The sequence below is a fragment of the Phaseolus vulgaris genome, chromosome 11 (assembly GCF_000499845.2).
Source record: "Phaseolus vulgaris cultivar G19833 chromosome 11, P. vulgaris v2.0, whole genome shotgun sequence".
Classification (NCBI taxonomy): Eukaryota; Viridiplantae; Streptophyta; class Magnoliopsida; order Fabales; family Fabaceae; genus Phaseolus; species Phaseolus vulgaris.
This window is the reverse complement of record NC_023749.2, coordinates 1,570,702-1,590,720: the sequence shown is the minus strand read 5'-3', so window position 1 is coordinate 1,590,720 and position 20,019 is coordinate 1,570,702. Positions and strand designations below refer to the sequence as shown.

Genomic DNA, 20,019 nt, shown 5'->3' with positions numbered 1-20,019 from the left:
TATAATAAATACGTATTTTTTCTGTTATTTTTTTTTGTATGTTATCATGCACTACATTTTCTTTTATATAAGAATATAATTTAAAATAAGAATTATCGCTATTTTTTCTAATTGATAGGTAGATAGAAAATACGTATCACTATTTTATACACACACAAAATACATAATGCTATTTTGTTTGGATGGAGTTATCGTTTTAAATGTAATTTGACAATTATGAGTATAATCCAGAGGCATAATTAAGGACAAAAAGGGTTTCTTATTATAATTTATTTAAAGATTACACTTAAATGCTAGTAAATAATTTTCTAACGAACACTTAATCAGTTGATGAGATTATATGTTTCACCAAAAAAAATTGAAAATATTATATCAGTTTTGTAAGCCATTTTAAGTTGATTGACTATAATATGAGATTATATCTCTTAGAAAAGTCTTTTTGACTTTGAATCTTAAATACATGTTAAAAAAATTAGAAAAAAAAATTTGGTAATTTTTTCATTGAGACTAAGTTATACTGTGACTACCTAAATTAGTCTTGTACTTTCATGTTTTCTCATGTTGTTCTTCTGTTCTTTGTTGTTGAAATTGGCGAAAAAATGGAGAAAATGTGAAAAATATAGTAGATTATAATTAACATTGTGTCTCTTGCCTTATACTCTTAGATTTTTTCGAATTTCTAATTTATTTTCACAGTTGAATCATCACCAATCAAAGACTTCCCACAAAATGTGAATAAGAATCATCTTTGATCCACCCCTGAATAATCGAAAACATTCACACATTTTTGGCAAAGTAAAAATAATAAAAGAAACTGAAAGTACGTGTTATCATACAAAGAAAGTTACAAATGGTTTCAAAGTTTCCTTATTAAAAACATTGGGATAATAGAACTTCTTAACGACGAATCTTACAACTAGTTTTGAGCTCTTCTGGTGGCTTGTCCCCAGCAAAACCAGCATCAACCCAAGCAGAGTAGCCTCCTCCCATATTCACAATATGTTTAAATCCCTGCGTTTATAGCATCATATGTTTATGTGTTGTTTATAATATTATTTTACCATAACAATCACCACAAAATTAGAGGGATTTTATTCTATAACTTTCACATAGTAAAGCCTTGACGTGTGTCCGTGTTGGACATACGTATCAAACACCGACACTCGTATGACATTAGTAGAAGAAGTATCGGTGAAGTGTCCAATTCAAAATATATTTGTTGGATTTCTGATAATTCTAACACGGGTCTAACACAATCTTAAAAAGAAAAAATACATTAATTTTCTAAAAACTTAAACTTATTGGATAAATTTTTATTATGATTATAAAAATAATGAACAAATCCTTTCAAACCAGTCATGAGAAACATCTTTCTACTACAAATTTTTTTTTGAAACATACTTATGCACATAAATCTTTATTGTCAATTTATATAATTCATAATAATATTACATAGATCATTGTTCCCATATCCAACATTCTAAAAATTATACATATTTCTGTGTTCGTGGCCTTGTCGTAACAAAATCTGTGTTTGTGCTACATAGATTAAAATTAATTATAAACTTACCGAATCAAGCAGATCAACGCTGGCTTTGAGTGATCTTCCTCCACTATTGCAAGCCTGAAAATTTTCATCCATCATAACAAATCAGCATTTAGAAGCTTTGGACTTTGTTGTTTTGTATTTAGAGACTTAAAAAGGCTACATGTCTCTTACCACAATTAAATGATCCTCATTCTTGCATATTGCTGTCACCTGCTCAACAAAATCTGGATTTTTCACCCTTCCTGTTCATTTGCAAATAAGAAAAAATGTCAATCAAGAAATGTTAAATTCAATATATATGTTTGCAGAGTGTTAAATTCATATTTTTTGAGAGATAACCACCCCAGATTTTGATACTTTTATACTACCACTTTAAACTCACTTTACCTGCTTCTGTGATGAACATGTAGGGGACATTATAAGCATTCTCAACATGGCTTTTGTTGAATTCCTCAACTGACCTATTTTAGGGGCAAAAGACATAACATTGATTATTCCCAAACAATTCAAAATAGAGAAGGAAACTGCAGAAATTTAAACCTTTTGCTACCTCACATCCAGATAACTATAATCTGATGAATTTAGCAGATTTTTAGCAGCATGGACATCAATGGTTACAACATTTTGATGACTGCAAATAGGGATAAATCAGAACTGTGAGCCATATACTACAAGCATAGAATGAAATGCATAAATCAGAAAGATTTTTTCCCCCATAAATTCTCTTGTTTAAAAAGTGGAGTTCATCATATTTAATGAAAAAATTTCATGTTCCTCTCCATACAAATTCCTACAGCAAAGTTTTTCTAAAGTGATTCATATTCAGAAACACTTACTCCTTGGTGGCATCCATTCCTTTCTCTATTGACAGAGTTCACATCCAATGCCAAACTTGTATGAAGAGTATTTAGCCTGTGAAAACTTAGCTTTGCTATGGCAAGTGGTGACACTAAGTTGACCTTTTGATTGATATACTTTTTTTCGTTTACAAGTATTGTCAATTGTACATTGACATATTCACGAGCATGTGGCGTGCAAGCCATGTATGCAAATATTATAGAAAAATGGCAACAAGCTCATAGTTTCCATTTTTTTTACTATGCTCTCACTAATTGTGCTATAGTATTTGATCCCACCACCATTGAAGCAAAATAGCAGTTGACTTAAGTTTTTTCTGTTTAGGTTATGCCGAACATGCATCATGCACATGATGAAGAAATACAATATATATTTCAGTTAAAAAAGATAGGTTTTATTCAACTTGAATGTATCATTCTAGATGGTTTTCCTTATTAAAGGATAAGGTATTTTATTAATCATAGCCAATTATATAAGATGAAAATTACTTTTATAGACACTATCTTAAAAACTATACCAAAAAATATTTTTAATTTATTAATAATGCAAATCTTTATCCTATCAATATACACCTATTAAATTCCTTATTAAACCACATATCCACTCTCATTATTTAATTTTCTGAGGTTAATTCTCCCTAGTTCAATTGTGATCTATATCCAACATTTATTTTAAAATCCTAAACTACCATTGTCAACTTTTCTGGATTTCTACAACTGGAATGAGAAAAAAACTTATGAATCTTAGCATTTCGAAGAAGACATTTTTGTATGTCCAAATAAGACTGCGGGTGGTTATATCCGAAAGGTACATCTCACTTTCGGACTTGCATATATGAAAACTGTCTTATTTGTGTAATGGAAATGAATATCCGAAAGATTAAGGGCAAAATAGATATTTCCTATACAGGTGTTGGGTGCATATCACAATTAATCTGGTGCAGGAAGAATTAACCATTTTATGATATATGCAGTAATCGAAGTAAATAGTGTATGGATGATTATGATGGCTTTTCTTTCCGCAGCCTTACAATTTCTTGGTGCACCCCACTTTTTTCAAAATGACCATTTTATTCAAGTCAATAAAAAAAAATTATAGTGTATTTTGGATTATACAATCTAAAATAAAATAAAAAGATCACAAATATTAACTTTCAAAGGCTGTGATCTGGAAAGTCTATAGATTTTACATTCTGGAATTAAAAAAAAAAAATCAACAGAATAAGGGTATTTTTGTCTTTTAAAAAGTATGGGGTGCAGGAGAAAACCATGGAGGTGCATAAAGAAATTTACCCTGGTTCATTTAATGGGCCAATAGATCACGGGCCAGCCCATTTCAATAGTGAGAATAGGCCCGACGATTTCATGAACCTTCTGTGATTAGCTTGTGTCGTTTTGCGCACGGAGGGTGTGGGTTTCAATTCAGAAAGAACATAGAATACGATTTAGCGATTCCTTCATTTCCCGTGCGATTCATTGATCTGATAATCGAGTTGTGTGATCGAATTTAGTGTTTGGGAGATGGCGTCGAGTGTTTTGAGGAACCTCATGAAATTTTCGTCATCGACGAACACGAGCACGAGAAGTTTCAGCCTCGTAGCCTCTCAAATCAGCAACCACACCGCCAAGTGGATGCAGGTACGTTCATCCATCGCAACCAGATATCATTTTATGTCGTTGCAAATCGCCTCACGCTTATTGCTCGCATCAATTTAGCTTAACAAAGCATCTTGTGTTTCATCAAACCAAAGTCTGGAATCAATTTAGGGTTATTACATAATTTGTTAGCTGCTATTTATTGGATTCTAGCTACATATTTGTTTGATAGAATTTTTGAAATGTCTACGGTCACCGTCATTTGCCAGGATTATTCATGTTTAGCCGTTGGTGGTGGTGGTTTCCTATGCATTTTCATTGTTGTTTTAGGTTTGCTCTGGTATTTGCTGGTATATGAAAAATTTGTGGATATGTGCAATTTAGTTCCATTTGAAATAGCCTCTCTGTGCTGTGTTTACGTTTATCTTACAACTTGATAGAATAGAATTAGAGGTATAAAGAAACATTAGGGATGGTTCAATCACAGATCATGTGTGCACCTGGAGGGGGGTGGATGTGATAAAGGAATGTAGTAAATTGCTTTGGATGGAAAAATCTTCTAAGAGGCTTGTTAAGTAGATTGTGCAGATGAAATCTGCATTCTGAGGGAGGAAAAAAACTTGAAGCAGCAGAAAGTGGGAAAGGAATCTACAGCGCTGACTGGGAAATTTTAGGTTTTCTTGTATGGGGAATGGTTACTCACCCTTCAGATTTATCCCTAAGGGTGGGCATGATGCAGTTTTGAAGAAAAAATAGAACCAATTTGAAAATGTCGGGAAAAACAATTGGGTTCAGTAATTCAGCTAGAAGACGAACAATTCCAGTTTATTTTGTTTTGGTTATCCATGTTTTGTTTGGTTCAACCTATAAAACTTGATACTATCACTTTTAGGAGTAGGCAACAATAGATTGAACGACAATTATAATGCAGCAAAGCTCAATAAAAATGCTGAAAATACCGGCCATTTTGCTTTATAACAATCACAATACGGTTGATGGGTTTCTTGTAATACTAAATGGATGAGTAGGAATGTAGGGTTGATTAGTTGGAATGGAAGGCAATGACGTGAATGCAGTACGACTCAAGAACTTGATGATAGTAAATGACAACCCCCAGCTTGATCGAACAAAATGCAAGGTTCAGTTTACAATGGAAATTTTGAACAGTTGATCAGCAATATAGGCAACTTCTAATGATTGAACGTGGTGATAGTGTCAAGCAATTTTACCACGTGACTGTGGATTCAAATCAAACAGTTTAATGTCGCGGTGGTAGAGCTTTGAGGGTGAACAAAGAGTTAAGCATTTGTTCCATTCAATGATATACTACGACCCAGATTTTATGCACTGATATACTGAGTAGAGAAACTTCTAAGAACGAGATAAAGAGAGGTGTTAAAAAATTGGATTCTACATCTCTGAAGATATTTCTACCTGGTTGAATTTTGGTCTACTTTAGATAATTAAATTGAATTGTTTCATTGCTAACGAACTTAATTGAAATTGGTTTGTTGGATATTTTTCTATTCTGCTTCTATATGGATCAGTTTAACAATTTGATTTGGTTTATGTTTATTTTCTTGCCTGCCCCAATCTATACCTATTCAGATGCCTTAGTTTGTTTTGTGGTTTTATCCACTTCTATAATGCCAACGCCGACAACACTCAAGTTTTTTTGAGAAAAAAAATAAAATTCGTGTCTTCTTAAAATTTACAAAAATCTCTTATAAGGAGACAGGATATAATGTTTTTCTAACAATTAAGGAGGACTAATATAATGTATATAAGAGGTGTCAGTGTAATATTTTTCAAATAATTAAAGGACTAATGCAGTGATAGGGAAAATTGGAAGGTTGTGCAATTCACAAATGGACGGGAAGTTTTGATGTTATTTACTCTGATCTAAAATTAAGAGGACAGTGGCTAACTGGCTACAGTCAGTTAATAGCACTACCTCCTTTTCAGTGGCTCCAACTTTATGTATGCTTCTTTATTAGCAAGCTTAGCTTATAGGAGTTGGTCTCGCGGACTGAAATCTTGAGGAATTACTGCTTATAGAATTGTGCTCAGGAAGATGTGAAACTTACTTTAGTTTCTACTGTTGTAATAGGACACAAGCAAGAAATCTCCAATGGAGCTTATTAATGAAGTTCCTCCAATTAAGGTTGATGGCAGGATAGTGGCCTGCGAAGGAGGTATGGCTTTATCTTCAAAATTCTCTTCTCTTAGAACATGCACAAGACTTGGCGAAGATACAAAGCTTGTATAGTTTCTGGTGATAGATTGTTATAGGAGAGTATAACTAATTTGGATATTGCTGTGGTGGTTTCAGATACGAATCCTGCCCTTGGACACCCGATTGAATTCATATGCCTTGACTTGGCGGAGCCAGCGGTTTGCAAATATTGTGGCCTACGTTATGTTCAAGATCATCACCATTAAGATTGCTTTATACATGTATTCTGTTGAAAATTATGTTTTTGGTTGCAATGTTTCTGACTAAATCATGGCGTAACAAATATACTTCTTTGTTACAATTTGCTAAATAAGATGTTCATGTACTATCTATTTTGTTGGGTTACGTTGTTAAGTGCAGTACGTAATCGTGAGACTCGAGGTACAGCTTCTATCTTATTTAATTCCTAATGGGTATTTCTTCCTGCACCCTTACAATTTTTTCTTCCTGCACCCCTATATTTTTTTCTTCTTGCACATCTTTGATAATTTTGGGTGATTTTGGAATAGGAATTCCGTAAGTAACAGGTTTTTCCAGAAAATGGGTTATATATTGATTTTTAATTTTTGATTTTTTAAATAAATTAAAATTTTAAGTAAAGAAAGAGGGTTATATATTGTAACAAAATTGTCAAATGTATATTTTTCTAAATGAAAAGTAATACGATTGAAACTAGTTTATAATAATATAATAATATTTTTAAATTAAAAAAATAAAACGAAAATAAATAAAATATTAATTTATTATGGTGTAAAAAGTTTTCACTAATAAAGGTGTTAATATATGAGCATCCAAAGAATATTAAACGTGGTATCAAACCCTGGATTAGTTGCTACATTTAGTGGTGTGAACATTGAATAGTGATGATGAAACACTGCAAAATTGAAATTCCAAATTCTTACCATCAATTAGGGAAATCAATAAATAACAGCATCCATTTATTTATCACTACCAACTACTGAATTCCATGGGAACACAAATTCTGAATTAGAAAGTATGGGACCACAACTTTGTAGAACCATGAAAACATACTTTTGGATGCAGTTTCAATCTCTGAAGAGAATATGCATCCTTTGATTACACATTGAGGAAGAACAGCAAAGCAAAGGAAGAAGAAATTAAGGAAAAGAATGGGAAAAGAGTGGTAGCTAGGTCCTCTGAATAATGCTCCCCACCTTTGCTCTCAGTTCTTTTCTTAATATCTTTCCAGTGGAAGACTTTGGAATCTCGTCAACAAAATACACTTTGTGCAGTCTCTTGTAAAACACCACCTATGATCACATCAAACACATCGTCTCATTCTCTTAATTCTAAATATTTTATAATTAATCTTACTAATTCTACCTGTTTAGCTATAAAATCCTTTACAGCATCTTCTGTAAGATCAAAGCTCACGACAAAAGCGACCGGAACTTCACCGGCGGCATCGTCATTCTGCCTGTAACGTTATTTTGGAGGGATTGTTCCAATAACAACATTGCATTATTAGTTTATATATCTAATTTATAAAAAGAATAAAAATTTATAATAATAATAATAAAATAATATATTTTATTAATTATACTTAAATTATTGAGTAATATATTTATATAACAGATAAAAAAATAAAAAATAACTCATACTATTATGATATAGTAGTTATAATGGACAAAGTAATTATAACTTATAAAATAAACACTTATAATAAAAATGTTTATCATTTAAAAAGTTTGTTCTTTATTTTTAAAATTATAATAAAAATTTATATGATCAATTTAATTTTTAAAAAAAATTAATGTATATATATTTTTTTAAAAATGGTATTAGATCCGTATTAAAATTATTAAAAATTTAATTAATATTTTTTAAATCGAACACTTTGTTAACGTATGGATTCCTCATTTAAGAATATTTAAGAAGAATGTTCGACTTCAAAACTTTTATAATTATACATCAATAACAACTGATAAAAAAGGTAATTAAAGTATAAGATTAGTTTTAGTTAAAAATCTAAAATATTGTAAGAGATATTTTTATTATTTAATATGTAAATAATTCAAATCATTGCATAGAAATTGTGATAGATGGTTACTTACGGGACGACAGCTGCATCTGCAATGGAAGGGTGGCGCATGAGAAGGTCTTCAAGTTCTGCCGGCGGCACCTGTAAAAGTAATAGCAGGTGAGTGAATACAAAAGGAAGAAGAAGAAGAGATGTTATAGTATATATGCATGTACCTGAAAGCCTTTGAATTTGATGAGTTCCTTGGCCCTGTCAACGAGGAAAACCTCATCATCATCATCCACGTACCCAATATCACCTGTGTGAAGCCAACCATCTCCATCAATGGCGGCTGCAGTGGCCTCCTCGTCATTCAGGTACCCTTTCATGATCTGTGGCCCACGGACGCAAATCTCCCCAGAGTGGTTACGGGGAAGAGAAAAGGATGTTAGAGGGTCAATGATCTTCAGTTCACCATTTCTGATCACAGTTCCGCATGAACCAGATTTCGTTGGGAATGGATACTTTGCAAAGCCCAGAGACATAGTCAAAACTGGTCCACCCTCTGTCATTCCATAGCCCTTCATTCAGAGAAAGAGAGAGATAAGATGGAAGAACAATGAATCAATGCATGGTGTAGATAGAGATTATAACATTTTATATGTAGATACAAACTTCATCTCATTCAACCGATTTTATGGGATTGTATGGGATTCAGTTAGACTTAAAATTCACTTTTTATAACAATGTAAAGAAGAGTATACCTGTCCCAGAATGGCGTTAGGCAACCTTTTCCGGAGAGCTTCCTCCGCCTGTTGCCCCAGCGGCGCAGCCCCCGATATCACCAATCGTATCGACCTCAAATCATACTCCTCCACCGTACTGTTCTTCGTAAGTGCGGCCACCAGCGGCGGCACCACTATCGCCACCGTGACCCTTTGCCGCTCAATCGCCTCCAGCAGCTTCCTCATCTCAAACTTCTCGATCAACAAAATGGCACTCCCCGCTCTCAGCGCGCACATCATGGCGATGTGCATGGAGAATATGTGAAAAAGAGGAAGCACGCACAACACAACGTCCTCTTCTTTCAGGTACATGTTCGGGTTCTCTCCCTCCATCTGTTGCGCCACGCTCGTTACCAAACTCTTGTGCGTCAGAATCACCCCCTTCGCTAGCCCCGTCGTCCCCGACGAAAACGGCAGCGCCACCGCGTCCTCCGCCGATATCTCGACCTCCGGAACCCCGCTCTCGTCGCCCTCCGGGAACCTCGTGCAATTCTCCGGCGGGTCGTCGACGGTGACCACCTTGAAGAAGTGTTGGCGCTCTTGCTGGTGGAGCTTGGGGACGTTCTCGGAGAGGGTGACGACCAGCTTGGCGTTGGAGGCGGCGAGTTGCTTGGCGATTTCGGCGGCGGTGTAGGAGGGGTTGGCGGTTGTGGCCACGGCGCCGAGCATGGAGGCTGCCATGAAGGAGAACACGAACTCCGGGGAGTTAGGGAGGAGAATCATGACGGCGTCGCCCTTCTGGATGCCCAGCTTCGACATGCCGGCGGCCACCTTCCGGGAGGCGCTGTGAGTTTCGGCGTAGGTATAGGTTCTGGCGGCGGCGATAAGGCACGTACGGTGGGAAACTTGGGGAAGTTTAAGGAAGCAGTATGTGTGGAGAAGGAGGTTGTTGGGGAGGGGTATGTCTGGTAATTTTGATCTGAAAATGTGTGTTTGGGGTGTTTCAGGTTCAGCTCTTTCTGACATTGTTTATGTTGTGTGTTGTGTCTGGATTTAGGCTATGAAAAATGTTCTATTAATACCCTTGGTTACTAAGATGGACCCATACTTGATACTTGTGACATTAATTGACACTTTAAAAGTGATATTTGGTGTGACATTAATTAAGTAATATTTGGTATATTATAATATATTACTCATGTTTAGGTAAGTGATTACTTATGTGACGCACGCAAAAATGTTAACCGTATGTGTAAGTGGTTACTTATGTAATGTTTATGGTCACTCACTTTTCATGAAAAAAAAATCATTTTTTTTTAATAAGAACCATATATTACATCGGTTAGATGAATTAATCGGTGTAATAATCCTACTATAATTACCCAGTCACAGATTCCTTCACATATACTGGCACACGCAAAACTGGTTACGTCACCTATTATAACTGCTCATTCGCGTGCAATCTCACTCTGTCACGTCTGCAACGTCAAATGTGCCAATATATCAGGGCTCGAAAAAAGATATTTTTGATAGGTTAAGGAATTTGTTCATTTAGTTAAGCCACACTATCTTATTTAAGCCTCCTCAAACAAAGAAAGAGGTAACTTGTTTTAATAATGCAAAGCCAATCTTCAAGACAATTTTATATAAGCAAATGTTTAATCAATTTGATAACTTTTATAAGGATTAAACATGTTCCTAATTTTGCTCATTGATTTTTCTTTGTGATGCAAAATTTTAGGTTAATACTTAATGTGAAAATGATTGAAATCAGTGTGTATCCGATATTAGTTTAATTTGAAGTTAATAAATGAAATTAGTTACAAGCATCAATCTCTAATCAAAATAATAATAAATACAAAATCACTTATTATAATCATTTTCATATTAAAAATATTTGTCTAATGTTTATATATCACAGATGAAAAACCAATTTCCAATTTGGTGTTAAAGTATATAGACCATAAACATGTTTAACCTCTTTTATAATTAATAAAATGTAATAAATTTAAATCTGAGATGAAATTTGAACAAAACTTGTCCCTTTGTCATTTTTAAATTATTAATTTTAGAATTACATTAAGTTTTTGGTATGCATGTAGAAAATCTAAGAAGTAGGTAAAACATCCAATTCTGTAATCAAGATGAATTTAATAGAAATAATATTTTTGTTATCAAGTTCATCATATTGCAAGCCATTTTAATATTTTATACAACAACATACTCCAATTTCTAAAAAATAAGCACATAAAAATAACTTTTTTCAAGTAAGTAATAGTAACATATTTCTTAAGGATGGTGATATATTAACACCGTAAATACTGTAAAAAAATACATTTTAAAAATTAATTAAATAATATTTTAATTATTTTTAATTTTAAATATTATTATAATTTGGTGTCAAGTATACACTTTTTCCATTTCCAAATGAGCTTCTAAATGTTGAGTTATAGATTGTAAATTCCACCCTTTGGATTAGTTTCCATAATTTGTAACTCATAAATTAGGTGTAGGTTTTAAACTCTTAATTTATATATGTTTAAAGCTTATAAACTAATTTATTGAATTAGAAATATTTGGTAAGAAATAATTAATAAATGTAAAATCACATAAACATATATAATTATATATTTTTTGTCGTAATAAAATAAATTTGTGTTTTCTAGGTAAAAATATAATATTATTATGCAATTATAATTTTATATTTTTAAATAATTAAATTTATTTTGGACTTTTTAATATTTTTATTTATTTTTAAAAATTGTATATATATTTTGAATAAGTCATTTTATTTAAATTAGTTAATCTAATGATTGCTAATCAAATTAAATTTTTATTTATTTTAAAAGATTTATTTATTTTTATTTCTCGATTTAAACTAATTTTAAATTGAGTTTTTTTAATAACTTTTATTGTGTCTAACTTTCATACGAGATAATATCCAGTAATGTTAAACATTTTTTTAATTTAAAATACATAAAAAAACGTATAAAATAATTTAAAAAATATTAAAAATAATGCAATCGTGTATGTAAAATTAAAAATAAGTAATAATAAGTGAAAAGAAATTCAAAATGATAAAACGATACATTAAAATAGAAAAGATGCTAATAAGAAAAAGTCATAAATTAATTGTAGTTTATAATAGTTAAAAGTTCTTCAAAATAAATTACTCAAAATAGTTTATCAAATATTTTTGTGTTGGTTAAAATAATTTATAAATTAGTAATTAGCTTATTTACCCCATCAAACATAAGCATTATATATTTTTTTCTTTATATTATGATAATTAGTTTTTTCTACATTAATTAAATTAAGAATATAATTGAAAAATATGCATTTTATCTTAAAATTTAAAAAGTGACAAATAAAAAGTGCTATTTTTTTATTAAAAATAGAGGAATAGAGGATAATTATATTTTAGTTCAAAAAGGTAAAAGTGGAGATGCCAAAATGTGTAAACTTGTATCACTTTAATTGAAATTGAAATTGAAAATAATTAATTATTAGTTAATATAATTCAACATGATCAAAATAATTACATATAAATAAAATTAATTACAGTAATCCATCTGTTTGAATAAGGACAAAAGACAATGAAAACTGTATTTTAGAAAAACTTGATTGTAATATTCGTTTTAGAAGTTGTTTAGTTTGGATATTCTAGCAATTTGTTTAAGTAATATTTTGGAGTGTCTCAGAGTTACTACTTTTATATGACATAGTATAAATTTTTTTATAATTAACTCAAATTTTTTGAGGAACATTAATTGTTTCAATTCACTCACTTGATTTAAGGGAAGAAAATTGTAACAAGTTCTTAGAAAAATCATTCTAAACATAAACTCGTTTTAGAGTTCAAGAATTGGAAAATTTCATGTTAAAAATGGATAAATCTTTTTAAGTGTTTTTACCTATGAGACTCAGACACACATCTTAAATGGTGTAGGTGTGTCTGTATCAGACTCATATATCCGACACCGATACTCGTAGAACACGTATCGATGAAGTGTCCAATTCAACAAATATTTATTGAATTTCTGTCAATTTTAATACGGTTCTAACACAATTTTAAAAAGGAGAAATACATTAATATTATAAAAGCTTAAAATTATTGTATAAATTTTTATTATGATTACAAAAATAAGAAATAATTTTTTTTGAACCAGTTATGAAAAACATTTTTCTGCTATGAGAAAAATAAAATATATTTGTGCACATTAATCTTAATTGTCAATTTATATAATATATAAATCTGTATTCCTATGTCCTACGTTTTAGAGACTATACAGAGACTATACGTATTTTCGTATCGGTGTATCGTATCGGTGTCTGTGTCTTTGTTACATAGATTTACACTAATGTTTGATTAAAATTAGAGTTTTACTGAACATATCTACAAATCATTCAAGAAAGATATACAAGTTTTGTGAGTGATATAAGGCTAGAACAAATCTTCATTCAGTATCAAATATTTCCAGTTTTAATTTTCTTCACAAAATTCACAAGCACCATAAACTGTGATGAAGTTCATTCACTGCTATCATCATCACTCAGTTGTTGACTCAAGAGGGAAAAAGAATTTTAAACAACAAAAAAAATGTAACCTGCAAAAAGAATGAGGTATTCATGGGAACTGGAATGAACCACCGATCTGGTTGGTACCAGCAGGGGGATTGATGGCCACCCAAAGGAGTGATATTGTGATTGCTATGAGACCAGACCATACAAAAACAATGGTTGGTGTTCTTCCTCTCCTTCCCATCAACCCTTTTGCAAAAGGGTAGAGATGAGTCAACACCCAAAAACTGAAGAACACACCACCTAGTAGACGACTCCACTGAGGTATCACACTGTATATGGTCCTGCTCACTCCAACTGCTATTGCTATCAAGTTAACCATCATGATTGTGATTGGTGGGATCATAAGGGATGTCCACTTCACAACATAGAGATCAGCAAACTCATCGTCTACATCATCCCCAGCAGATTTTGATGTCAAGGTGAAGGAGATTTCAATGCCTGCTACCACTTTGAGCAGACCCTGCAGCACAGCGGCTAGGTGTGCACTTGTTCCTCCAATCAGCCAAAACTGCTCATTTCTCCACCACTCCTCCAGCTCAATGCCAGACCACTTGATTTCAAGCACTGCCAGCATGCACAAAGTCACAGTGATGGTCAAGAGATACACAAGGAAAGTGACATTGAGAGTTTGAACAATGAATTGGCCAGAGAAGAGGGAAAGTGCAGGGAGGAAGCAGTAGACGATCAGGAAAAAGGAAGTGAAGGGATAGATTCCAACATTGAGGTATGCAATCCTTTGGAGAAACTTCATTCTTGGGCTTGCCAGAAGTGCATTGTTTCTTGAGAAGAATATTTCTACTGACCCAGTTGCCCATCTAAGGACCTGATGCAGCCTATCAGTGAGATTGATTGGAGCAGTGCCACGAAATGCATCACGCTTGGTAACACAGTACACTGATTTCCACCCTCTATTGTGCATCCTATAGCCGGTAACCACATCTTCTGTAACTGATCCATAGATCCATCCAACACGCTGTCCCCACTCAGTTTTGTCCTCATACCAGCAAGAGATCACACTGATGGCCTCTGCCACGGTCGATGCATCGAGAAGCTCGCGCGGTATGGTGAGGGCGCCCGGAGGGCGTCCATTCTTCACTGCAGGGTGATCGGCTAGTGGCCTGCCTTGAAACTCTGCCACTGGGATTGAGTCAATAAGCAAAGTTGAGTTTCCAAATCTCTTAGGGAACATTGATAGATTCATTTCTTCTTCTTCTTCATCAGAGTCACCCATCCTCAGTGACCGATTCTCTTCGGAGATGTTAGCATTCTTCTTTTTTCTGCCAAAGCAGCAACTACAGCAGCCAGGGTGTTCTTTAGAGCGAGGAGGATCAAAACCATAGAGAGCAACTCTTCTGAAAAGGCAACCAGTTCCTACATAGACTGGTCCTTGAAGTCCATCAAGTGCTCTCATGTTGACATCAAAGAAGACAGTGTTGTGATTGGCATATCTGTCAGAAGGGTCAATTCCCTCAAATCTTTGAGGGAACTGAACATAGCAAATTCGGTCACCACCACGGTCCATCATAAAGCACATACCTTCCCTCATTGCCTTGGAGTTGTAGATGTAGTGATCACAGTCAAGATTGAGTATAAAAGGACCATTTGACATGATGGCTGAGGCTCGAACCAAGGCATTCATGGCACCGGCTTTTTTGTTGTGATCATAGCCTGGACGTTTCTCTCTAGAAACATAAACAAGAAGGGGTAGACGGATATCAACATCAGCCAAGTCAATGAGCTTTTCATCGTCTGCATTTCCCAGAAGAGGTTCATCACTTGGAGGTTTCAACATCACCTGCATCATTCATCAACCATGAATTATTCACTCTCATCTCTCAAAGAATAAACTTGACACTTGACAAGTAACTCCACTAGGAACTAGTGGAACACTATGTTTAATACCTGAATTATACCAGCATGATCACCCTTAGAGTGCTCGGATGAAGGATTCAACCAAGTCCCTGGCCAGTGAGTTCCATCAGCCATCCATGTGGCTTTTGGAATCTTTAAAGCTTCTACAGGTTCATCTACCTTGTTTTGTCTCTGCAATTTCATGGCCCTCAATTCCTCTCTTGCATGAAAGGCATCAGACCGGCGCCGGATAGAGTCAGGCAGACCGTTGATCCTGACCTTGAACTCATCATACTCACGCTTCACCCTTCTGCGATCCTTGACAAAATCTGGCTTGACTTTGTTTTTGTAGGGATCTCTCTTTAGGTTGAAATATGATTCAGGATTCCTAGGCTCTATATTGTGCTTACGGCAGAATGGAACCCACACATTGGCAAAACTGGCAGCTTCAGCCATTGCCTCAAATGTCAGAAGTGCGCCTCCATCATCAGAAACATAGCAAGAAAGTTTCTCAACTGGATAGTCTGCGGCTAGGATAGATAAGATGGTGTTTGCAGTGACAAGAGGTGGTTCTTTCTCAGGATCAGCGGTAGAGACAAAGACATCTATGCCTGGTAGATCAGACTTTCCAGTAGGATTGTTGGGACTTCGCACTTCAAATTTTTCGTTCAGAACATTAAGATCTGTGGAACGATTTATTGGACATAGCTTGGGAAGTTGATCCAGTAGCCAGGAAAAGGCAAACCATATCTCACATACCACAGACATTCCCCATAGCCAGATTGCATCGCTATTTTTGTGCTTCACCCTCCATGTGAGGAAGAGTACCAGGACAACCAACCGAATGAATATGATGAGTCTGAAAAATTAGAAGCAACAGAAACAACATACTTGTTAGAAGACAGATGATTGGTGTAACACACTTGATTAGACCACATCATACAAACTACAGGCAATAAGATCATACAACTATAAAAAGTTATGAAATATAATTCGTTTTCAAAAGGCTTCATCAAAGTCAATTATCATTGGAAAATTGAAGAAAACATTGTGGTGTAATGTAAGTATCTTAATCACTGATTTGAATTTTTTTTACAAAGAATCCAAGGCAAAAGAAAACAAAAGTATTTTTACCTATATGGGCTGAGAATAGCAGCAGGTATCTTGAGTTTCCTAGTAAGTGGCCTCCAGGGTCTGTTCATCAGATCCATTGGCTCAACAACATCATCATCATCCCCATTTCCACTTCCAAAATTTCCTCCCTTTGGCCAAATAGCATTGCCATAACCATAGGTACCCTTTGTTTCATAGAGCCACCGATTGTGATCAAAATCTCCAGTCTGACTTCTCATCAATGCTGACTTTGTTGACTTCATCAAGGACAATCTCCTCTCCATTTTAGACACTCCACTTGAGGGAGGAAGCGGATATGGCCTTCCACCATTTCGTTCATCCACAGCAACTTCATCTAGCTCTGTGTTTTTGTAAGGCTCTTTGCATCCCGGGCACATTCCATCTCCTGCTTTTACTGCATCTATATAGCAGTCTCTGCATATCTTAAAGTCACACTCACAAGGGAGAATATCCACACCACGTTCGTCACTCATCACCTTACAATCACAACCAGGAATTGCACATGAAGACCCTTTTGCACCAGCCATCTGTGGATGGCTTGCTTCGGATTCTATCACCTTATCCATTAGATGGGCATGAGTAACACTGTTGAATCCTCCGGTAAAAAGGGAGCTTGACACATATTGCTCCTCAACTTTCTGTGAAATTGATGGATCCATAGGTTGGTTATCAGGTGTCTGAGGCATATGCACTGTGTAATTCATGAAGTCACTACTCCCAAGTTCACTGTCAAGATCATCTCTGGAGTAGCTGATGTAGCGACCAGAGGAAGTTCTTCGACCAAACGTCACGGTTGGAGGCAAAGGAGGCTTCTGGCCATCAGAAGCCTCAGAAGTTGGTGGCTGAGAATGAGATAACCGGCTTGGCTTGAATGGTTTTGACGACATATTTGAAGAACAAAGACTAATCTTAAAAGTCCTGCAAAAATCCACAACTTGAACAATCAGATCTTCTTCAGCATTGTGTTATAGAGACTAATCTTAAAAGTCCTGCAAAATCCACTACTTGAGCAATCGGATCTTCTTCAACGTTGTGTTATAGAGATTGGAATCAAAGTTCAAAGGTGAATCTAAATTCGTAATCAATAAATCGTACAATGATAATTGATAAGACAAAAATAAATATTCAAGTGAATTGCACCTAACGCTATCCTAATAATAAAGGTGCATCATTCAAGTCTCAATCAAGTCCAAGCTTTTTAAATTTTGTGAAAAATTCTCCACTGTTCAAAATCAAAATTTAACTAATCATTTACTCTACAGTCTACATCTGGATCTCTGTCAAAATTTCAAGAGGTTACAGAAAATGTCAAGCAACCAACAAAATCTCTGATACATAAAATAAATGGCAACAAAACTTTAAAGACTCACCTATGAAAGGTTACAGATTCAGCTGAATCAGAAGTACCCAAATGCAGTTAAACCTCCAGTGCAAGATCCAGGGTTCTTCAGCATCCTTCTCGCAATTTCTGACAACTCAAACCAAGAGCCCACATTAGGACTAAGATTCCGATGAAAAGGGTTCAATGCTTCATCAAGGACTCGAAGAAGATGAAAGTAGAGAAAAACGAAAAACAGAAATCAACAAATAAATAAACCAAAGCGTGTTGTGCTGAACTGTTCAAGACAGACAGTCACATGAAGTCATGCTGAGTTGGAAAACTCCTTTGACTTCCCTGCATTGCTTCACTCACAAATCCTCAAAAGTCTAAATTTCAGGAAAAAAAAATGTTCCCACTTTCACCTTTCTCGCCTCTATTCTCGGCAATCAATCAGCCCGTTACAAGTGCATGAAAGTGATGAGAATAATCACATAAAGATCACACCTTTAGTAGAAAAAGAAACACCCCATGAACGCATATCTCAGGAAAAAGGATCAAGCTGAGAGTGATGGTGAAAAAGAGATCATACCAAAAAGTTAATGCCACTCAGCTTGAGACGAGATCTGACATCCTTGTACTGTGTCTGATCCTTGCAAGAAAATGGTGACAGATTACAGAGTGTTTTGGCACTGATTGCAAGAGCTTATAACATGCTCTCCAATCGTTCCCTGATACACGTTGACAGAGAGAGGTAGTTAGTCGTGAGCAAAACTAAGCACTACTGCTCCATGATTCAAACCCATCACATCATAGTTGTATTATGCTGCATCTTCATATTAAAAAATGAATCTTTTACTTCCTTCATTTTCTTATTTTACTTCGAAATACAAAATTATTACATATGAAGGTTCTTGGATATGAAAGAGAAGTGGAGTTGATGGTGCCCACTGCTTGAATGCTATAAAAAAATCATTTTTTTTTGTCCAAAATGACAACAATTTTGAAACCACTTTCCTTAATTTGCACAGATACCGTGAATAAAGGAGAATTTTAGTGTCGGGTCATATTTAATTGAATTTAAATAAAATTAAAAAATAATGATTTGTTTTGCTTTGAACAAATTTAGATTAAGATGAATATTGTCTTTAACTGAATCTGAAAAATAAATAAAAAGGTCAAATATAAAGGAAATTTGAGTATTCTGATTTAAATTCAAACATTCTCCAGTGGATGCCAACTCACTTCAATTCATTGAATTTTTTTTATCGTTATTATAATGATTTTGTTTATCACTAATTTAATTTAATTATTGCAATGTTAAAAAGTTTGCTGAATATGGAATAAAACATAAAGAAATTATTAATAAAAAGTATTCCCATTAAATGAATATAAGGAAAGTGTTCCTATAATATATTCCATGATCAAGTATGATTTTATTTATTATTTATCGACAATCACATTCTGTATTTGAACTATTAACAAGACAAAAAAAAAAAAAACTAAAATCCATATAATAGTAATGAGAATCAAAAAATTAAATAATAGAAGAAAATTAAGATTCATAAACCCTCCTTTAAAATCCCTAACACTTTAAAAGAATAATAAATTATAAATAAAAGACTCCGTACAAAAAAGAGAAAATGTTATAATTTAAAAAATCTCTTAAACTCTTCATTAGAACAGTCATAAATAATAAAAAAAAAAAATTTTACTCGATGATACAAATTATTTTGAAATATATTTTAACGTTAAACGTGTAACACAAAGTTCTTAAATCGTAAAACCAAATTATTATATGTAATTACAGCAATTAAAATGATTATAATAGAAATGTATTTTTATTAAATTAAACAATAAAGTTATTAAATAATAAACAAATCTTTAATTGATGTAACATACAATCAATTTATTAAATTATGTGAAATATTTTTATGATAATAATGTTTTATATTAACAGTACCTTTAATTTATTATCACAGTTCATTATCATGAATCCGTTGCTCCACTTTATGATTTGAACATATATTTTATGGTCGGTTTCTTTAAAGTTTTGTTTCGAAAACCGAACCGGTCAAATAACTGGTTTAGTACATAATTTAAATAGTACATAATAATACGTTATTTAAAAAAAATATAAAATAATCTAAACTGTTTGTTATTTGATGATTTTACATATAAATTTATT

General features: G+C 33.7%; 4 protein-coding genes across 5 annotated transcripts; 1 reads left to right on the top strand and 3 right to left on the bottom strand.

Annotated features, from left to right (window-relative positions):
- Positions 1-732: 732 nt before the first annotated feature.
- LOC137822579 (protein HIGH ARSENIC CONTENT 1, mitochondrial) lies at positions 733-2,776 on the bottom strand. The gene is made up of 6 exons (XM_068627493.1): positions 2,386-2,776; positions 2,100-2,180; positions 1,937-2,010; positions 1,721-1,791; positions 1,571-1,624; positions 733-1,011 (listed from the first exon to the last, which is right to left on the bottom strand). The coding sequence occupies exons 1-6, from the start codon at positions 2,400-2,402 to the stop codon at positions 898-900; spliced, it is 411 nt and encodes a 136-aa protein (XP_068483594.1). The 5' UTR covers positions 2,403-2,776; the 3' UTR covers positions 733-897.
- A 1,006-nt stretch (positions 2,777-3,782) lies between these two features.
- Positions 3,783-6,666, top strand: LOC137811391 (NADH dehydrogenase [ubiquinone] iron-sulfur protein 6, mitochondrial). The gene is made up of 3 exons (XM_068613117.1): positions 3,783-4,044; positions 6,113-6,197; positions 6,335-6,666. The coding sequence occupies exons 1-3, from the start codon at positions 3,928-3,930 to the stop codon at positions 6,442-6,444; spliced, it is 312 nt and encodes a 103-aa protein (XP_068469218.1). The 5' UTR covers positions 3,783-3,927; the 3' UTR covers positions 6,445-6,666.
- Positions 6,667-7,146: 480 nt separating this feature from the next.
- On the bottom strand, positions 7,147-9,994 carry LOC137811386 (4-coumarate--CoA ligase 2-like). The gene is made up of 5 exons (XM_068613103.1): positions 8,984-9,994; positions 8,456-8,800; positions 8,314-8,381; positions 7,583-7,676; positions 7,147-7,509 (listed from the first exon to the last, which is right to left on the bottom strand). Exons 1-5 carry the CDS (start codon positions 9,968-9,970, stop codon positions 7,387-7,389), a joined length of 1,617 nt encoding a protein of 538 aa, XP_068469204.1. The 5' UTR covers positions 9,971-9,994; the 3' UTR covers positions 7,147-7,386.
- Positions 9,995-13,404: 3,410 nt separating this feature from the next.
- LOC137820597 (cellulose synthase-like protein D3) lies at positions 13,405-18,824 on the bottom strand. 2 transcript variants are annotated; one of them, XM_068624764.1, is made up of 6 exons: positions 18,424-18,622; positions 18,257-18,338; positions 17,884-17,981; positions 16,514-17,431; positions 15,431-16,238; positions 13,405-15,323 (listed from the first exon to the last, which is right to left on the bottom strand). In XM_068624764.1, the coding sequence occupies exons 4-6, from the start codon at positions 17,398-17,400 to the stop codon at positions 13,572-13,574; spliced, it is 3,447 nt and encodes a 1,148-aa protein (XP_068480865.1). In that variant the 5' UTR covers positions 17,401-17,431; positions 17,884-17,981; positions 18,257-18,338; positions 18,424-18,622; the 3' UTR covers positions 13,405-13,571. The 2 variants fall into 2 exon arrangements, with proteins under 2 accessions (XP_068480865.1, XP_068480856.1); XM_068624755.1 differs by lacking the exon at positions 18,257-18,338 and having other exon boundaries at positions 18,424-18,824.
- Positions 18,825-20,019: the final 1,195 nt, after the last annotated feature.

Bases quoted from the DNA above. Each gene is read 5' to 3' on its own strand.
- LOC137822579 (XM_068627493.1), bottom strand. The intron at 2,011-2,099 runs GTAGCAAAAGGT...CCCCTAAAATAG, and splicing joins TATAGTTATCTGGATGTGAG to GTCAGTTGAGGAATTCAACA. The intron at 1,012-1,570 runs GTAAGTTTATAA...CTATAAACGCAG, and splicing joins GCGTTGATCTGCTTGATTCG to GGATTTAAACATATTGTGAA.
- LOC137811391 (XM_068613117.1), top strand. From the start codon at position 3,928: ATGGCGTCGAGTGTTTTGAGGAACCTCATGAAATTTTCGTCATCGACG. The intron at 4,045-6,112 runs GTACGTTCATCC...CTGTTGTAATAG, and splicing joins ACACCGCCAAGTGGATGCAG to GACACAAGCAAGAAATCTCC. The intron at 6,198-6,334 runs GTATGGCTTTAT...TGGTGGTTTCAG, and splicing joins GATAGTGGCCTGCGAAGGAG to ATACGAATCCTGCCCTTGGA.
- LOC137820597 (XM_068624755.1), bottom strand. From the start codon at position 17,400: ATGTCGTCAAAACCATTCAAGCCAAGCCGGTTATCTCATTCTCAGCCA. The intron at 16,239-16,513 runs GTAAAAATACTT...CTAATTTTTCAG, and splicing joins GCTATTCTCAGCCCATATAG to ACTCATCATATTCATTCGGT. The intron at 15,324-15,430 runs GTATTAAACATA...TGAATGATGCAG, and splicing joins ATCATGCTGGTATAATTCAG to GTGATGTTGAAACCTCCAAG.
- LOC137811386 (XM_068613103.1), bottom strand. From the start codon at position 9,970: ATGTCAGAAAGAGCTGAACCTGAAACACCCCAAACACACATTTTCAGA. The intron at 8,382-8,455 runs GTACATGCATAT...TTACTTTTACAG, and splicing joins TCAAATTCAAAGGCTTTCAG to GTGCCGCCGGCAGAACTTGA. The intron at 7,677-8,313 runs GTAAGTAACCAT...ATAACGTTACAG, and splicing joins GCAGATGCAGCTGTCGTCCC to GCAGAATGACGATGCCGCCG.